Source organism: Sciurus vulgaris, assembly GCF_902686455.1.
Source record: "Sciurus vulgaris genome assembly, chromosome: 4".
Lineage (NCBI taxonomy): Eukaryota > Metazoa > Chordata > Mammalia > Rodentia > Sciuridae > Sciurus > Sciurus vulgaris.
In genome coordinates, this window is record NC_136464.1 from 142,243,890 (window position 1) to 142,264,306 (window position 20,417).

The following is a 20,417-nucleotide window of genomic DNA, read 5'->3' on the forward strand; positions in this document are numbered from 1 at the left end:
AAGTCCAAACCTCTCAATCTTTTGTTTTACCTCCCTTTCCCCACCAGTGCTGAGAACTGAACCCACAGCCTCATGCATGCTGACCAAGTGCTCTACCACAAAACTACATAAGGCTCTTCAAAGTTGCCTTATAAAAATGCCATCTCCCACCAACTTAGATGATGTCTTATATTCTTTCCTATAAACTCTGCTTATATATTTTGTTTTCTCACTACAGTAATTTACTAATCCCTCAGTGCTCTCAAACTACTCTCGAATGTCTCCTCCGCAAGCATGTGATCCTACACTTTCTGACTCTCAATACTGCTTTACTAGTATCTTTACTAGTATCTCTCCTAACATATCACTCCCTACTTGTACTTTTCCCATGTATTGAATTTCTATCCCGTCATTCCTTAAAATATTTAAAGCAGCTTACATACACTTAAGATGTGTTCATATAGATCCTTATGTTTCAAAATGACTAAAAGTTTTGTGGCACTTTAAGTATCAATAAAATCATCATATAACTCACATTTTATGGTAATTTAATACTGCCACATTTCAAATAATTGGAGGTCTACACCACTTCCTTTTTGGTAGACCTAGGAGTCCCTAGTGGATAGGAAGAAGTAACACCTCCCCTTTTCCCCTTCCTAGAAAAGACTGGCAATGACAATCTGTTTACACCCACAGTGTCCATGGGGGTTGCAGGACCTTGCAGATACCAAGACCTGAGTATTTGCCTTCAGCCCACATACACCTCCTCCTGGACACTCCAAATCATGTCTAGCTTACTTATAATACCTAATAAAAGGTAAATGATATGTAAATAGTTGCCATATTATATAGCAGGTAAGGTCATGTTCTTGTTAGTTTATATACTTGAGTATAGGAATAAGAGTAGCATCACCTTCTGGACTCCAAAATCTAAATAAGAAGTATTTTGAGAATATAATGACTTCTACATGCTACAGTTTGAATAGGTTTTTCCCCTTCAAAACTCATGCTGAAATCTGATGGCCACTGTGACAGTATTGTGAAGCAGAAACTTTAAGAAGTGATCAGATCATTAAGAAAGATTAGTGCCCTTATCTCTGGGTTGGGTTAAGTCTCTTAGCACTCTCTGGGTTAATTATCACAAGAATGGGTTGTTACAAAGTGAAGCTGCCCCTCCTGTTTTTTTACCTCTTCTGACTTCTACCTGCTTGCCTTGCTTTCCACCATGAGTTGAAGCGGCACCAGGCCCTCACAGATGCCGTTGCTGATCTTAGATTTCCCAGTCTTCTGGCCCATGAAACAAAATAAACCTCTTCTCTTTATTAATTACCCAGTGTCAGGTATTCTACCAACAGAGAATAGTCTAAGTCACCACCGCACTTCCCAGTGCTTCCCAGAGCACTTAAACTGACTTGAGGAAACAGAACATCCTGGTTCTGATCACATGCTACAGAGGCAAAAGAGCAAAGTCATTATGAGACTCTGGAACCAGATTGCCCGGATTTAAATCCCAGCTCCTATTTAACAGCCATGTGACCTTGAATAAGATTCTTAATCTCTCTATCCTCAGTTTCCTCACCTGTAAAAATGGTGATAATAATGAATGGTACAACTTATAAGGATGCTCTGAAAATTAAGTAAGTTAATACATATAACATGCTTAGAACAATTTGGAGAATAGTAAGCAATGAGACTTTCAACTATTCTATTCTTTATTATCACTATTCCTACTACTTTTACTATTGCTAAATTGTTATAGTCTACAAACAAAACAGCACAAAACATGTAGTAGGAACTTGTCATTTAATTATAGACTGAATAAACAAACCTCTGTCTCAGTTTTTTCCTCTGTCAAACTTGAACAAAAATATCCTATCAACTTCAAGACTGCTGGGCACAAGAACATAATCTATTTCAAAATGCTTTGTTAAGGGCTGGGGCTATAGCTCAGTGGTAGAGTGCTTGCCTAAGCACTGGGTCTGATCCTCAGCACCACGAAGAAAAAACAAAATAAGGTTATTCTGTCCATCTACCACTACAAAAAAATAAATTAAAAAAATGCTTTGTTAAAAACCATCCAAAGAATTCATGCAAAACTATTGTTAATACTATCAGAACTAAAATACACATAGGGGAAATTACATGGGTGTATATGTGTGTGTGTGTGTGTGTGTGTGTGTGTGTGTGTGTATAGAGAGAGAGAGAGAGAGAGAATTTCAACCACATATTTATACCTTTGAAGCATACCTAACTAATCAATATGCTATGTTACCAATGTGAATATACGCAAAGTCTAGTAGCCAGAGGAATCAGATAACTAGATGAGGTGAGAGAGAATTAAGTTTTATCAACAATAAGCAATTTTATGAATCAAGTTATTTATAATTCACTCAAAAATGAATACACAGGAACGTACACAGGACATTAAAAGTTTCTCAACCTAAGTAGACAGCTGATATTACAAAAATAATCTGGGAAGCCTGGAAAAAGAAGATGCTATCTCATCTGTCTTAACTACATGAAGTTCAGAGGAACCCTTTACTCTATTGGTTCCATGGATGAGGCCAGTACCATGCACCATGATCTAAAATTAAGACTTAAAAAAATCAAATCATAGTAAACCTCTCCAATCAACTATTTTATTTTTATAACAGGCTATCTGGTTTAACACTATTATGTCCACAAAAAGGTGGGAAAAGCTCTAGACTCTCAGAACTAGCCTCTGATGATAACTGCATGACAATATCATTTCCTTTCTATTTTAACTATTTCAACCTTAAAAGTGAAGGCCCTCTCTGTTAATGCTTATTCTTATTTAGTACCCAAAGACAATAAAGTTTAGTGGTTATTCTGATCACTGTCAAACCTTTACCTCTACCTCTGTAAAATCCCTAACTTACTGGTTTAACAAGTTACTAAAATAACCATAAGTAAAACATATTACAAAAAAATTTAAACAATTACTCAATATTTACAAAATGTTTAATAAATTTTTTAAAAGTTGTATCTTACAAGTTAAAATTTTTTAAATAAATTTTAACATTATTTTTAACAGCTGAAACTGCAGAAAAGGACTTCCAAGGTAAGACTTATTTACAAATCATTGTATGTTTAGAATATATTAATAAATACAAATAGTAATGAAAAAAAGAATCATTATGTGGCTGTGTACAAAGCAGAAAGATTACTAATTCCAATCTTAAAATAAATGGAGAATTTCTAATTTCATTCAAGTTACAGAATTTGTATTGGCATAAGCATAAATAAATACAAAACAAAACAAAATGCTTGTTAAAAATAGCCAACAGGAAAAAATAAATGTATCTCTATTAAAGGAGAAAATGATGGTATCATAGGATCATTTATAAAAAAACTCATCTTTCAAAAAACCATTGATAATCTTTTTAAAAGGATGCTTCCCTTGCTTTTCTTATGCCAATATTAACAATAAATTTTCTTCATTAACCAGAGTTTTGCTGAGTATCTACTATCGGTTAAGCACTCAGATAGGCTTTGGACCTCCAAACGCCCCAATTCATGAAGTTTAAATAATCAGATATCACAAAAAGCAAAAACTAATTACAAACCGTAATAAGCACTACAAAACAAAAGAACAAGGCACTTTTAATATGAATCTAAGTTTGGATTGCTATGTGCAGGTCCTCTCAAAAAGTGACAGTTAAGCTTTAAGCATGAATGGAGGGGAGATGGCATGAGCCAAAGAATGTTCTGGCTAAAGAACAGCATGTATAAAGATCCAGAGGAGCAGGCAAGGTGAGTAGCTTTCTGAAAAAAGGTCAAGTGCAACTGAACAATAGAATGGAGAAAAGTAGCATAATATGACGCCTGAAATAAAGATAGAAAATAATTGCCTTAAAATAAATGGCAAGCCTTCAAGGGGACTTGGGCAAGTGAGTTACATGAAGAGATTTCCACTTCACACATAATACCATTCTGAGCCAGGTGTGGTGGCACACATCTAACTATACTAGTGATTCAGGAGGCTGAGGGCAGTCCAGGGAACTTAGCAAGATGCTGTCTCAGAATATAAAAAAAAAGCTGGGGATAGTTCAGTGGTAAAGCACCCCTGGATTCAATCTCCCAATTATATCATTCTGACTGCAACATACTATATTACTATAACGTTTCTAATACCATGTTAGAAAAAGGCAAAATGTATGCAGAAGACTTTTTGAGGAAATTATTGCACAAATATTTGCATGCAGTACTTTAAGTGAGAGCTAGTATTATCTTAGACTAGAGTTGTGGCAGTAGGAATGGGGGTAAAGGTAAATTCAAGATGAATTTGAAGAAATGATCAGGATATGGAAGTTGACATAAAGTACTTATGAAGAAAGACTCTCAGGTTTCTAAAGTGAAGAACAGATGTTCAAAATCAAGACAACTAGTCCAGTGCGTCAGCAGATGACTGTAATCCCAGCTACACCAGAGACTGAGGCAAGTTCCAGGCCAGACTGAACAACACAAGACCCTGTCTCAACATAAAATGGAAAAAAAGACGGGGTGGGGGGTGGGGGGAGTGCACGCACAATAAAGACTACTAAAGTAGAAAATGTAATGGGTTAGGCAGTGAAGGGATAAGTTCACTAACTGAGAGTGAGAGGACAAGGAGAATGCTGAGATATTTAAAAGACAGATGACTACAAAATCTAAGGATAAAAAGAAAAGGCTGGACTGGTATGCATTCAGGAGTCCACATGGAAAAGATAGTAAGTGGGAAGAGGACTCAAACATTCAAAGAAACTAATAGAGTGTGAGAGAGAAGCTGAAAGAGGGACTAAAGAGAAGTGGCAAAAAGGTGGGGAAAAAACAAAGAAGGGTATTACAGAAAGTGAAAGAATTTTCAAGGAGGAACTAAAGTCAACTAGGCCTAATGACTCTACTGAAAAATCAAGAGTTCTAGGTCAAACTAACAGGAAAAGAAGAATTGGTGGAGGGAAAGGCATTCAACCACTTGTGAATCTAGGAAACAGCTCAATTTAGACTCTCAAACTCAGTATAAATTAACCTTTTAAAATAGTATAAAGATACTTTCAATATTTCCCCTCATACAGCTGTTTTAACGAGCCATTGAAACATATTTTTACCATGACATACTCAACCTTAACAATAGTAACACAAAAAAAAACCATCCACCAGGGTTCTGATATTACAGCATCAGAACAGGTTATGCTTTCCAGTTTCATATTTTTAAACCTTCTAAACAAGAAATAACACCTACTTGTTTTGAAAGTCTGAAGCCATTGTTACCAAAAAAAAAAAAAAAAGAAGAATTTAAATTACTAGAAAATTTAAATGATTTTCCTAAAAGGACAATTTCCATACAAATTTCAAAAGAAAAAACATGTCCAAATTAACTCCACATTTTCATGTCTATTGCAGGCTGTGATAACTTTACCCACCAACTTTTTTCTGACCAAGGGTTTACAAGAAAATGTTATGTCCTATGACAATTCCATCATTTATACAAGGCAATCAAGCCTGTCCTTTTTTCAAGTTTTCAACTACTCTAATATTATTTCTGGGCAATAGTCTTCTTGTTGGCTTTATAAGTAGGTGTAGAAATGGCACTAGATTTTGAATTGGAAAGATGGCTTTGAACCCTAGCTCTGCTTTATTGCTATGTATTCAACCTTAGACAACTCATTTGACCTCACTAATAAACTCAGTAAATTTCACTTTATTCACCAATAAAATACAAAAAAAAAATTAATTTACAAGGTTGAGTGTTTCAATGTAATAAATATTTACTGATCTAACATTGTTAATCACATGTATGAATAGAAATACTGAGTTATACACTATCCTTATTAATGATGTTAGCCAAGCAATTCCACTGTTAAAATTCATGTATGCTACTCATTACAGATCATATCTTAGTGCAATGGCTTCATTAGATTATTATTTACATTTAATAGCACAGTATTCTACCATTGAAATGGATATGTAACGAGAATAAACACACATCTCTCTCTTTTTTTTTTTTTTTTTTTACTGCTTCCCCCCAAAAGCTTCACTAAAATAGAAAAGGAGCTTTTGGGGGGGGGGGGGGCAATAGTAACAAAAATTTGGAAGCTGGAAAACAGATGGTTGAGTGACAAATGACTTAGCAAACACCAGAAAATCAAATCTTTAGCAAACAGTGGAGAAAGCCAAGAACAAACTCAATTTAAACTGCAATATCCACAAAAGGCTCAAGAATTGGCAGTACCACATTCACAGGAAATGGGATGTGGGTGGGGGAAGGGGTCCTAAAATAAGGAAGATTGTAACCAGCCCCACAGATCCCAACTACTTCTCCCAACTCAAATAAATAAATAAATTAAAAAACCGACCAAAGTATATTGTCTAAATAAAACGCAAGATCTCAGGGCTAAGAAAACCTGACCAAGATAGAAGATTGTAATGAAAAGGTTAAGTGAAGAAACATATCTGGGGATACTAAGACTCCCCAAGACCTTTCACTCCATTTCCCCTTCAACCCCTCCCTCTACCACCACCAAAAATGCTTAAGACAGGCCTTCACTTCAGGCAAGATCAGGAAAGTCTTCATACATCAACCGAATCAATTAGGAGGAAATGTATGCATGATATCAGGAGCTCCCAACCAAATAGCCCAGTCAGGTTACCATAGAGTGAAGTCAACAACTGACAAGCCTCACTAAGAATTTCTAATCAGTATTTTAATTCTTCATTCTTACACACAATTACCAGCTATCCAAAGATTATAACATGAAGATAAAGATCAAAGCCAAAAATAAAAAAGAAAATCTGGAGAAAACAGAAAACTAAAAACCACACAGAAAACTAAAAACAAAAAAACTAACATTTATATTTTCAGAGAGCTAAGAGAAAATTACTATCATTATTAAACTAGAACAATACACGAAAAGGCGCAAAGACCACCACCAACAAAAAAAGCTATTGGAAATTAAATATATGATAAGAAAAATGAGAACTCAATAGAAATAAAGAGAGAAGAAGACAGAAACTAGAAAATTTGAAGACTAGTCAAAGAGGTCCATTGTACAAATAAGTTTGGGATGGAAAAATGGAAAGTAATCAACAATTCTCAACAAGAAGTCCCAGGGCTAAATGATGTTCTCATACTGAAAGAACACACACCAAATACTCAAAACCATGAATGAAAACTGACCTGCGAAAAGACCCATCATGGTAAAATTTCAGAACAACAAGGATTTAAGAGCTTTCACAAATTTTTTTAAAATAAGGGTAGAGAAAGAAAGGAGAAAGAAAAATCAAACATACAGGTCACATACAATATGAGAAATCAAAATGGTTTTGGAAAGTAACAGTACAAAACTGGAAGACAATTTCCCCACCTATACTCTTTATCTAACCAAAGAACTGAACAAGTGTCAGAATACACAGAAGCCATTTTAAAACACCAAGTAAATCAAGAAAGAACACTGATCCCTGGAAGACAGGGATTCAACCCAGGAGAAAGTGAAGGGAATCCTACAAGAGTGGTAAACCAAGCCTAGAAAGCAATCAGTCCAGAATGGAGGTTATGAGAAAGACTTCCTCAGGAAGATATAATTGGTAATAATACCTGATGTCAACATTAAGACACCTAATAAAATGTAGAATTAGTGATAAATACAGAGAAAAACTAAATGGGGAGAGGCAATTGCCTCCAGCCATTTCACTGTAGTTTAAAGCTAACAGTCAAGCTGCATGGAAAATTTCTAAGGTCCTCTTACACTTAAGTGCAAGCACACACCAGATGTTTGAGGAAGATCTCTATCAAGGTAGAGCCCAAAACATACAAAAATGGGGGTGTGGAGCAACTTGGAGAAAAAGGACCTATACAGATAAATGAAAACTTGGGAGGGAAGACCTCCCCAACATTTCTACATAAGATAGCTGAGGATGGGCAGAAGGAGGGAGGCAACCACAGGACATTTTCTCGATAAGAAAAGTAATCATCTTTTACAAGAATGATGAAGAACCAAGATTCATGTACCTATTGGAAGGAAGCAGCACTGATAAGGATTACCAACTGGGCATATCTTCATTTTCTATCCAAGAAGTTAATAAAGTCAAAAGCAAAGCAAGGAGTATTTAATTTAACAAACATTTATTTAGGGCACTGTAAGTCAGAAAAAATTCTAAGGGTTTTCCAAATTCGTTTAATTCTTATAACAGTCCTATGAGATATACTATTTTAAAAAATAAGAAAACGGAGCCACAGGGAGCTTAAGAGACCCAAAGTTACATAAAACTAGTCAATGACAGGAAGGATCAAACCTAGAAGGTCTAATTCCAGAGTCTCCACGCTCCTAACCATTAAGATATGTTGCACATCTACTAGACCAGCATATTGGAGACTAGGAGGTAATATCACAATCATCATCTAAAAGAGGTAAAAGTGCTTCTAGGAAAGAAAATTTGGGAAGCAAGGAAGCAGGAAGCTTTTTCATTTGTTTATTTTGGATAACCATGTAAACTATTTCATTGTTTAAATTGCAAATATACACCTTAAAAAAAAAACCCTTTAAACAAAGGGTTTTAACTGATGCTATGTAAGCAAAATGCATATTACCCTTATTTTATGGATAAGAAAACACTCATTCCTTTTTAATAAATATTTGAGGACCTACTATAAAATGAGTACTATATTTAGAAGATAGACATCAACTCACCTCAAAGAATAATGGAGGGGTTAGGGAGTCATTTTATCATTTCAATCCATACTGCATAAATTATTATACATTACATCTCTAACAGCTGTGCTTAAGATGACAGACAATATAAACTTTAAATCATGATTTTAAAAAACGCAGAGAAAGGTTTGCTCATTAATTTGTTCAAAAAATATTTAGTGCCTGCCCTTAAGGAACTACTCTTATGGGAAAGACTGGTAAACATAATTATCAAATGTATATAGGGTTTAAATAGAGGAACATTTAAAAAGTGCTAAGGAAACAACATCTCCTGGGGAAAAAGAATCCTTCAGAGAAAACATCTGAGTTGAGTCTTGAAGGGTGAATAGGTTTGATCAATTTCACATAAGAGGCTACACTAACAATCACAAAACACAAAACACTCTGATATCCTATATATCAGAGTGAAGTAACTACATTTTCCCATTCTTATGAAGATGGGTTCACATTAAAGGCTAAGAGAGGTCAAGAGCTTTTCAATGTGAATGATTTTTTGAAGATCAGGTGTTCGTACAAGCATGTAATCCTGGTGACTTGGGAGGCTGAGGAAGGAGGATCCCAAGTTTGAGGCCAGTCTCAACAATTTAGTGAGATCCTGTCTTAAAACAAAAAATAAAAAGGGATGGAGATGTCACTCAGTGGTAGAGTGCCCCTGCAGTCAATTCCCAGCACAAGATAAAATAATAATAATAATGTTTTAAAAATAAGATATATAATCTTAATGCCTTCATTCATTTTTCTAATCTTTATAGTCTACAGTAGCCAGCTGAAAGCACTTTCTACCTGTCTACTAAAACATTTTAACATCTAAAATGTTAGGGTGTTATTACAAAAGATGATTAGAGAATAACCACTCTCATTTGTTCTACCACCAAAAATTTACAGTTAGCATTATAATACTGAAATGATAATGTACCCTTTTATCCCGTGACTGACTGACAATGACCAAGCCTAAAAGATGCCAGTGACACAGAAGCTAACCTGAGAAGATAGGTAAAACTAAATTTTTTGAAGATTGATTTTTTTTCTCTTATAGGTATTTGTTCCCTTGAATCCTCTTCCAAGGGCAAATTTAAATAACACTTGTTTCTCCAAACTACAGTGATAAAATAAATTATCTAGAGTAACATAATAAAAAAGGCATACACACACACACACACACACACTTTAAAAAATCCTGTCTGACCTTATAGGTTTTTAAGGGTGAAACACTGATCTCACAGAATTTGAATCAAAAGTTTTCCAGGTTTGATGATTCAACTTTGATGTCAACTAACAAAACCTCAAATACATAGTAAATTCAAAATAAGTACATTCTGAAAACAATTTGTTACTTTAGGCCAATATTTCACATTTCTTCTTATCCCTTTCAAGAATTCCAAAACTTTTCTACATAACTTGCCCCTAATTAATCTATACCTCAGTTACCATCTAAAAAATAATTCTGTGCTCATACCTTAAACCAGGAGTGTATCCCTACAGCAAAAAAACCTAGTTTTAAGCAGCATCTTTTGACTTGGTGTGGAACATCAGGTTTGGGAAATCCCTATCATTGCCCTATCAACAGTAGAGAAAGAGAAGAAAGTCAAAGCAAGAGATCACAAATGGTATTTAACAAAATTATGGGAGGTCTGAAATCACAATGTGTGGTTTTCACTTGTATGTGTCACCCTTGTCTTTCATTTCTCTAAATTTAGCATTTATACGAACTACCTGTTTCTACAGGCACTTTTGATTTATTGAATATTAATAATTGGAGTAAATATTTAAAATTATGATCAGAATCAGAATGATAAAGATAAAACTGAAGACTGAACAATAACTCAAGAGAACTATTAGGGAAATATCTATCTTTTAAAGTACAAAGATGCAGAATATATTTGGTTAGTAACAAGACTAATTATATGACTATCAGAAAGAATTAAAATTTTGAAAGACAAGATTTTTAACCTGTTTCAATTAACCATGTCTTTACAACTTTTTTAAACTAAAAAAAAGAAAAAAGAAGAAAGAAAACCTCAAACATTGGGTCTTTGTTTTCTTTTTCTTAAATTAATTGCTTGGTTGTTTCAAAGTGAACCCCACAAATAAATGTATATAATATAAATGCTTCAACTGGTTTGATGGAATTGCAATCTCAAAAATCTCCAACTAATACTAAAATAATTAAATATCTTGCACGCTTACTCAAAATTCCACAGTGAAAATGAATAGTCTTTTCATAACTCCTATGATATTTGGATCAAAGTTAGTCACAGACTGACACATTTGTGAAAAGAACATTCCCTTAAAAAAAAAAAAAATCAAGTAAATCTTAAAGCAATGTAGAAACATGAAAGATTTCATGACTTTTCTAGCCAGTCAGCTTCAGATAAAATTTTATTCAGTAAAATTCAGTAGCACATTATTTCCAATCTAACTGAAAAAATGCTAGTTTAGTAATATATTTTAGGTTTTCTGTATTTTTATTTTTTGTAAAGGAACAGATGATTTAGCAGAACATCTTATTTTCATGCCTGTACAAATTCAACCCTGCAAGACTTACTCTTTAAAATGGCTACCACCTTGATCTACTATGCAAAAGGAAAAATGAACAGCATACTACCATCAAAGATAATCAAGTTATTTTGGAAGTGTATGCCTTCCTCCTTCAAAAAACACTTTTTAAGATTCCCATTAGTTTTTTGTTCTGATAAAGTAACCATTAAGTTTACAAAAGCTGGTCAATTACAGTATGTGGGCAATCTATATAACCCAGATTAGGTCATCTTTCCTATAGTGTCTGACTAAGAAAAGCAGGTAACAGTATCTTTTACAGCCTAAGATCAAACACAGTGGAACTAAAAAAGGGCTGCATTTGTAAGGGAGAACAAATGTGGGAACAACCTAAGAGATGATCACAAGGACTTTAGTGACTCAAAAGAATAATTATGTGGGTTAGCAGAATTTAGGCCTTTTTCTTCATAAGTAATCTTCTAAAAAGCATTTTATAAATAATAAAAACCACCTGGTCCCCAAAACCTATTTTTAATGTAAATATATGCTCAACCTAACTATTCTGATTATTATTTATATATTACTACTTCTATCCCCTGAAATCATTCTATAACACTCATGCTTTAGAAAACTTACCATGAATATGCATTTTCACCCAAACTGAAAACAATTTAAGACATTAACTTTGTGCTTATATATTCCTACCAAATAGATTAACTTTGAGTTTGTTGAACATCTGCAGAAATATGGCATCTTACCTCTCATCCTCGCCATCCACCAGGGGTGTCGTCAGCGGTAGCACCTTCAACGGGAAAAGAGAAGCAGAGGCTGCTAGGCTGCTGCTACTCCCATCTGAAACTGCTGACACTCCCCCACTGTCACCACTGATAGTCTGAGGTAAGCCAACTAAGGAGGGCTCCGCTGTGCGCCTGGCATCTTCGATTTGGCTTCCAATTGCCTGAGCTAACGATTGTGTAGAGAACTGAGTAGAACTTAGCGGTATCTGTTGTGCCAAAGGCAAATTTATATTAGTCGCTATCAAGGGAGGTTGACTAACACTTTGAACCAAGTTACCATTTTGGGTGGCAGGGGCTTGTGCTATATTCTGTGATGGAACCAAGTTTGTTGGGGCAGAAGGCATTCCAGAAAGACCAGTTGAACTAACCTGATTCGTAACAGAAATACCACTAGCAGAGGGCAAAGGACTAACTGCGGGCAACTGCTGAGAAACCACTCCTTGAGCTATTGGTTCTACTCCTTGTGGCTGAGGAGGCACAGTTAACAAGGTACTCTGGGGTGCAATAACCAATTGTTGAGGAAGGCTTGAAGCGCTAGTTTGAACTCCCTGATGAATCCCAGTTTGAGCAGGTGGAACTACTTGTGAAGACGGAGGAGCACCTTGCTGAATAACTGAAGGTGTAACTTGGGTAGAGGGCTGCTGCACTGCAGTAGGTATATTTGCCTGTTGACCAATATTTGCAATTTGAGTGCCAGCAGGTACAGCAGACACTGCTGTTTGAGCCTGGCCAACAGGCTGGACAGATGCCCCTGCAGGTTGTGCTTGGACTGCTGTGGACTGGACTGGCAGTTGGATACCCTGTGGCTGAGCCACAGGAATCACTGCTGCTCCTGTTCCCACTCCTGCAGAACTGGACTGCCCAGAGGACATTGCTGTTTGAAGAACTGGCTGTTGCTGTACATACTCTGAAGTAGGATTTTGAGTCACTGATTGAACATGGCCTGGGGCCATCTGTGTAGAAACCATTGGTTGCTGTTGTCCATACTGTAACTGTTGGGGTGGTGCCCCTGGAAGGGGAGTTTGCACTGAAGGAGCCGTCTGAGAATATGGCAGTTGGGGTTGAGCCAAACTGGACATGGAAGGCTGCTGACCTAAAGCTGAAGTTACACCAACCACATTTACAGGTGATGGCTGGATACCAGTTGCAGCACTGATAGTGGCTTGCAGAGGTACTGGTTGAAGACCTTGCTTTTGCTGATAGCTCAGTTCTTGAGACTGTAATTGTACTTGTGACATCTGTGACTGAGAAATACTCTGTGGTATACTAACTGCTGAAATACTCTGTGGACCAGTGCTACTGAAATCCATCTGTTGGAGGGCCACACCTTGAAGAGCTGGTTGTGGTGGTTGATGTTGTTGCTGCTGCTGCTGCACCACAGTAGGGGCTCCCATCTCTCCACTTCCCACACTCTCCGTGTAGTGACTCAGTGTGCTGACACTACTGCTCACTGAACTCCCACTAGTGCTCTCCCTCTCAGAAGTCACTTCTGTCGGGTTTTGTTTTACAGTCTCCACCACTTTATTTACCACCACACCTTCTGTAGCAGGTACAGCATTTTCTTTTTCATAGAATTCAGTGCAAGTCCATCTACCTTTTTTAAAAGGTTCAGAAGTGGAATCTAACTTCACAACTCTGAACCTTGATGTGTTAACTGTTGGTTGTTGCTGCTGCTGACTTGAAACCAATCCCACAGTCATCCCTGCAGCTGCATTAGGAACACTGTTAACAACAGTGGAGGAAGAAACAGTACCATTGCCCATGCCACTCAAGATACTCACATTAACACCACTGGAAACTCCAGGCCCAACACTTACACTAGCAGCACTAGGAATATTGCTTGTACTTATATTAGTATTACCAAGCATGCTGCTTGTCACATTAGGATTGAAACTACCCACAGCAGCAATGTTAACATTATTCACTGTATTTGCGCCAGTAACAGAATTTATACCTATACCGCCTGTAGTACTTGGTGCACGGATATTAGTCATTACAGACGCAGGTGAGCCACTCGATGATACAGCAGAAGCTGGTGCAACTGGCATAACACCATCAGAGCTTCCAGTTGTAGAGAGTTTTCTGGACACTGGGCTTGAGGGTGGCCCTCCAGGAATGGATGCACTGGCCACAGCAGCATGGGATGGATGATGGTGCCCATGGTGAAGGTGGTGCCCATGATGGATATGATGGTGGTGATGGAGGTGGTGTGGATGAGCATTCCCATTGATCACAACATTCTGTTGTGGAAGGTGAGGCAAATGAGGCTGGGGAAGGTGGGGCTGGTTAGGAGAGACTGCCCCAGGTGTCTCAGCTTCCTGGAAGTTATTCAGAGTCTCTTCTGAGGAGCTGCGTTCGGGCTCCCCTAAGTCAGTAGCCCTGGAAAGTGACACATCAAGGATCTCGGAAGAAGAGAGATCTTCCGTGTGCGATTCATCCAGATCATCATAGCTCTCAGTGTCCTCTGCTATACTGTTGTTAGAGCTGATACTGGCAGAGATCTGAGCCGGAGTAACGCTAGTTATCTGGAAGCCACTTTTCTTTTTCATCTGAGTTCCGCCTGGCGCAAGAGGCTGTGCCTGAAGCTGAGCCTGAGAAAGGAGGTTCAGGCTTTGTGGAGGCGGAGGCTGTGGTCCCGACGTGGAAGATGCTGCAGGAGGCGGCGGCTGGAGCAGCGACGGAGGCGGAAAATCCTCGCAAGTGGTGGCAGCGCTACCAACGCCGGTACCTGCTGCATTGAGAGCAGAGGCGCTGCCACTACCGCTGCCCCTTCGAGGGAACATTGCCGGGTGCGCCATCTTCCTAGCACTAATGTCTGCAGCGGCGGCCGCCGCGGCGGTGGACTCAGGCGGCTGGTGCATTGTGTTGGGTACCGGGGGGCGGAGGCGGTGAGTGCAATTTCCTTCTGCACCGTAATCTTTGTATTCGGAACGCCGAAGAAGAAAACGGGACCTGACGCTCTTCCCGGCGCGATTCCTCCTTCTCCTCCTCCTTCTGCTTGGCGGAAAGCGCCGGCCGCTCCTGCCTTCGAGGGCGAGCTTCGGGAAGGGAGGATGAACGAGGGTGAACAGGGCGGCCGGGGACCCGAAGGGGGGCCCCCTTCAGTCCTTCGCCATTCACTCTCCCCTCTAGTCTCACACCCCCCTTTATATTCCGCTTCACGTGGGTGCGGGGCAGGAGGGAGGGGGAGCCCGGGAGGGGAGGGCGGGGGGAGAAAAGCGAGAAATGCCCACCTTCTTTGGCCAACTCCGAAGCCACCTCAGCCCCCTCCTCCCGCCGCGGCGGCGGCCGCTGCAAAGCCCTCCCGGTCACTCTGCACGAAGGCAGAGCGGAGCGAGAGTCGCCTTGCCCTCGCCACCCCCGGCGCCGCTGCCGCCGGCGAGCCCCGAGCTCAGTGTCGCTCAAACCTCCCCTGCCAGCCCGGCCGGCCCCGCTCGGCCCACCCCCCGCGCCCCGCGGACCCTTTCAAACCCCCTGGGCTCGCAGCGGCTGCTCCGGGAGGAAACGCTGGCCGCGGCTGGGGCCGGGGCGGCGCGGCTGTGAGCGGGGCGGCGGCGGGGCGCCCAGTACGGTGAGCCCAGCAACGAGGCGCTGGCGGGCGCGCAGAGACGCCGGGTCCTCGCGGAGCACGGCCGGGGCGCGGCGGCGGCAGTGGCAGCGGGAGCCCAGGGACCGCTCCATCACTGGCAGCCATGGAGCCCGAGCATTTTCCTCCCTCAGGGCAGGCGCCTCAGCTCGGCACTCGTCCTCGGGGAGGAAGGGGCCGGCGCCCGAGCCTCCCCGGAGGGCGGCGGGACGTGCGCGGGAGCGGACGGTGCGAGCCTCTCTCGTCCTCTTCACCGCGGCCGGCTCGTCACCCCGCTGCTCCCGCGGCCGAGCGGGAGGGGGCCGCGGGTGGCGGCGGCGGCTTCTTTCTCGGCGGCGTTGGTGGCCAGACGGGCTGGTGCAGCGACTGCAGCCGACGCCGTTCAAAGGAACGAGAGGTGGGGTTGGTCGGTGTCGGCACACGGGGCGGGGGAGTGGGTGGGTGCCGAGGGAGGGTGTCGGGCGGGGTGGGGGCTGTGGTGGTTGTTACTAGTGCTCTTCTCCGGCTCCACCGTACCCCCCAGCCTCTCGCGGCATCGGGAGAGGAGGGACCAGCGCCCGAGCGCAGGAGGAGGAGGGGCGACCGCCGGCGAGAGGAGGAGGCGGCGGCGGCGGCGGCGGCGGCGAAGGGGGGAGGGGGCAGCCGGAGGAGACGGAGGGAAGATGGCGTCTGCGCATGCGCTCCGGCGCCGCAGACATAAAGCCCGGTCTGGCAGGGAAGGAGGCGGCGGGTCTTCGGACCTTGCCGAGCGCTTGGGTCTGTCCACGGAAATTGCCGAAGGCTAGCGGAGGCGCCGACGCCGGGGGCGGTGGGGGTGGGGAACTTCGCCGAGGGAGCGGATCCGGGTCGCACCGTGTGATTCTGCCTGGTGGGGCAGGGTGCGGGGCCGCGGCCGCGGCCGCGCGCGCCGGTTAGGTGTGTCCGCTCTTTTCTCACACGCGGCCGGCGCGCGCGACCAGCGGGCCGAGGAGGGGGCGCGGCGGGAGGGGCCCGCCAGGCTGCCGGAGCGCGGGTCTCGAGTATGCGCGCCCTGGGTGGTGTCCCCCGCCTGCGGAATGGCTAATGAGGCTTTTCTCCGCAGCAACAGCATCACGAGTTTTAGTTCCCAGGAGCCCCGCCGCTGCCACGACATGAGTCAGGCTTTCTTCCTTGGCTCGTGGCGGAGCCCTGCTCCCGGTCGCTGCACCTGGGCTCGCCTCGGGCGAGCGCTGCCCTCGCCCCTTCAGAGAATACCCCAGCGCCGGGAGCTGTGGAGCCCCATCAAAGGCGGTGGCTTCCTGCGATAGGTGTTGCCTTTTGTGCAGTGCAGTTATGGCAGCCATGCGGTCCCCTCGCCCTTCGACGGGCAGGGGCGAGGCAGCCAGCAGATGGTGCAGATGTTTGCAGTTAACTGCTTAAGCTCCTCCAGGGTAGGCTCTTCTCTATAAAGGGAGTTGTTGCAATCCCTAAGTACCTGGAGGGAGGTACCTGGAGCAGGCTAGTCCAGTAAACCGACTGACCTCAACAGGTGGAGCTTAGCAGTGATGGCTTTTTTGTCCAAGCTGTGACCCTGCAGCTTGGACATAAGAGGCAAGGTGGCCTGGTCGTGGTGGCAACACAGGTGAAATGGTAAATGAAGAATTCCTTTTAGGGCTAGCTAGAAAAGAAAAAGGATCATCTGAAATTCTAGTTTAAACATATATTTTATAGTTCTGAGCATAGTTCTACAAAAGCAATTTTAGTTTTGATTGGAGCCAATTTACCGGAATTTGCTTCCCTGACAAAACCTCGTTCTAAACATTCCTTACTACTGAGAATGTACTTCTTGTGCAGGAGTTAAAAAACAACAAAGGAAGCCGAAAGACCGTAGGAAAAAAAATTTTTTTTATTAAAATTGTTGGGAGAATAAATGTTTATAGATAGAGACTTCTGATTTTGGTAAATCTCCAATCCTATTTCAGGAGGTTAACACAAAAACAAGTTGTAGGATTTGGATAGAATTCTAGTTGTCCATTCAACATGTTACCTTTGGTTTTCTCTGAACTTTTCCCCTCATTCCATCCCTCAAAAAGTTAAAAATGTTTAAAAAGTTAAAAATGTCACCATTTACTTATTGAATAGAAATACCCGCCTTAGATATCCGTTGTCTAGCCTGTATCAAACTCTGGTACATGTTGCTTTATCTGTGGTCTCCCCCAGGAAACGGAAAAGGCAAAACTGTATTTTTTTTTACTTTAAATTGCTAATGTCGAGCTCAGTGCTAAGTACAAAGTGTGCTCAAAAATATTTGGATTGGTATAGTAATAAAAATTAAATTCGTTTGAGAAGATTTTAATTCTTGTTTTGTGATATCAATTTGATTAATATGCAAATGACTGTTTTTAAATAATAATGTCCATTGGTGTATTTTGTCAAAATAAATATTTCTTTTCTAATGCCCCAGCAACTTTTGTTGAAAGGGATATGCATGGATAATGACTGCCACCATTGTTGAAATGCAAATCTGACATACTTTTCAACAGATTCTGAATGAAAAATAGACACTATTTTAAATGAAAATGCAATGGCTTTAAAAAAATTTAAAATTTTAAAAATTAAATGCAGTGGAATATAGAGTGAAAGAAAATGCTATTGATCTCTCAAAATGTTGCCTTAAGTTCAAGTTTTAAATTACCCCAAATAGCAGTTTCCATCCTTTGGGCCACCTAAGTCCCCACAATATTCATACTGTTATGAATGAAGAAATATATAAAATAAATAGTCTTACCAAAAGTTGGCAGAATAAAAGGAGTTGTTGAGATAAACCTCTAAGAAGCATAATTGTTGGGGCATACCTGTAATCCCAGCCGCTGGGAGGCTGAGCCAGGAGGATGGAAAGCTTAAAGGCAGAGGCACTAAGCAATTAAAATACAAAATAGGACTGGGGATGTGACTTAGTGGTCAAGTGCCACTAAATTCAATCCCTGGTAACCTTCAGCCCCTGCCCAAAAAAGTATACTGTTTCAATAACCAGTACCAAAGATATTTATTGTTTTGGGCTATTTTGGTGAGAGAGTAGGCTTAGAGCCTGTTACTCCTTTTAAAAGAAAAGTTTAAAAAAATCCTTCCAGGATAACATAAGAAATTTGGTCTTTTCAAATATATTTAGTTTTTGCCTGCCATAAAACTTTCAAACTCCTATTAAGGCTGCATCAGTTTCCACTAACTTACGAACAATTCTGTTATTAGGGAAATATGAATTTCAAAACTTTGTCTCTCTTCCCCGTCTCTTTCTCTCACCTTAATTTCTATAACCCGCAATACGTGAACTTGAATACAGTACTCCCTCAATTTCCATGGGGCATTGGTTCCAAGCCACTCCTCAATTAGGAAGAATCCATAGATGCTCAAGTCTCATATAAAATGGTGCAGTACTGCACATAATTTAGGCAAATTCTCCCATCATCTCAGAATTACTTATAATACCTAATATATTGTAAATGATATGTAAATAGTTGTTATATAGTATCATTTGGGGAATAATGATATCTGTAACAGTTCACTACAGATACAATTTCTCTCTGAATGTTTTCAGTTCTTGGTTGAATCTAGAGATATGGAACCCATGAATGTAGAGGGCTTAGTGTACATTAGGCTCAGTGGTAGAGTGCTTGCCCAGCACATGTGAGGCACTGGGTTCAATCCACAGCACCACATAAATAAATAAGTAAATAAAAGTTATTAAAAACAAAAACCTTCTGAATAGCCAGGTTTTATTATGTTATCAACTTTTAATTAAAAAGGCCCAGATTCTTTTTATATTAATATTAAATGTGTTCTATGTGTATAAAGTCATTAAAGCCTTTGAATGCAATGTGCTTAGAGCTTTCCGTCCTTTGCCTCCCTCCCCTCCTTCCCCCCAGTACTAGGGATTGAACCCAGGGCCTCACTCATGCTAGGCAAGCACTCATCATTGAGCTATGTCCCCAGCTCTTTTTGTATTTTGAGGCAGGGTCTCATCGAGTTTGCCCAGCCTGGTTCCAAACTTGCAGTCTTCCTGCCTTAGCTTCTCTAGTAACTAGGATGACAGACATGTCCCACCATGCCTGGTTCTCCTTTGCTTTTTGAAAGACAATTTAATCTGTTTTCATTCTGAAGATGTACCTCTAAGTTACTTTCCCATTAACTAAAAGATTTGCTGTACTTCAGTGTTCACATAAGAATTGTTGCTATCTTTAATATATATTCTTCCATAAAATAGAAAATTTACTGAATCTTGTGATGCAGTTTACCTATTTGTGAGAACTGCAAAATGGGTCAATATTTAAAACCAAATAATTTGCCAATAATAATGCCCTCAAAGAGCAGGAAGGAAATACCTACACCCAGAATAATTTTGAGTGACAGCAAAAGTAGATATTAGAGAAAAGTATGCAGAAAATATGTCAGCATTCCATTTCAGTAATTATTGTGGTTACTTATTTGTAACTTTATCATCTAAAAATAATCCTTTTTTTTTTTTTTAGTTGTAGATGGACACAATACCTTTATTTATTTATTTTTATGCAGTGCTGAGGATCGAACCCAGTGCCTCACACATGCTAGGTGAGTGCTCTACCACTGAGCCACAATCCCAGCCCCAAGAGTCAAATGTTTAAATATAAGTTATAGACATGAAAGAAATCATATTTTTTCACATGTAAAAAAAAAAGTATGCGGGTCCCAGTATATTACAGCATGATATTAATCAATTTGTTCTCTAGAAAAATTTCAAATTTCCTAGACCAGAAGTGTATGATTTGACCATTAAAAATATCATAAAATACTAATTCTAAGTTGTTTAGCTTATAACTGATTTATTTGTGTAGCATTTGTGATATTTTCAATATATTT

At 40.5% G+C, this 20,417-nt stretch overlaps 1 protein-coding gene across 13 annotated transcripts in view; it reads right to left on the minus strand.

The window, feature by feature from the left end:
• TSC22D1 (TSC22 domain family member 1) overlaps positions 1–15,415 on the minus strand; it is a 113,250-nt gene extending 97,835 nt beyond the window's left edge. For 6 of the 13 annotated variants that reach the window (XR_013763299.1, XR_013763300.1, XM_079136977.1 and 3 more), the window contains exon 1: positions 11,942–15,206. Coding sequence is in view for 9 of the 13 variants with exons in the window: in XM_079136977.1 (XP_078993103.1) it covers positions 11,942–14,841 (2,900 nt within the window). In the remaining 4 variants the exon portion in view is untranslated. The other 7 variants (XR_013763298.1, XM_079136972.1, XM_079136975.1 and 4 more) reach the window with 6 other exon arrangements.
• Between the last annotated feature and the right edge of the window lie 5,002 nt (positions 15,416–20,417).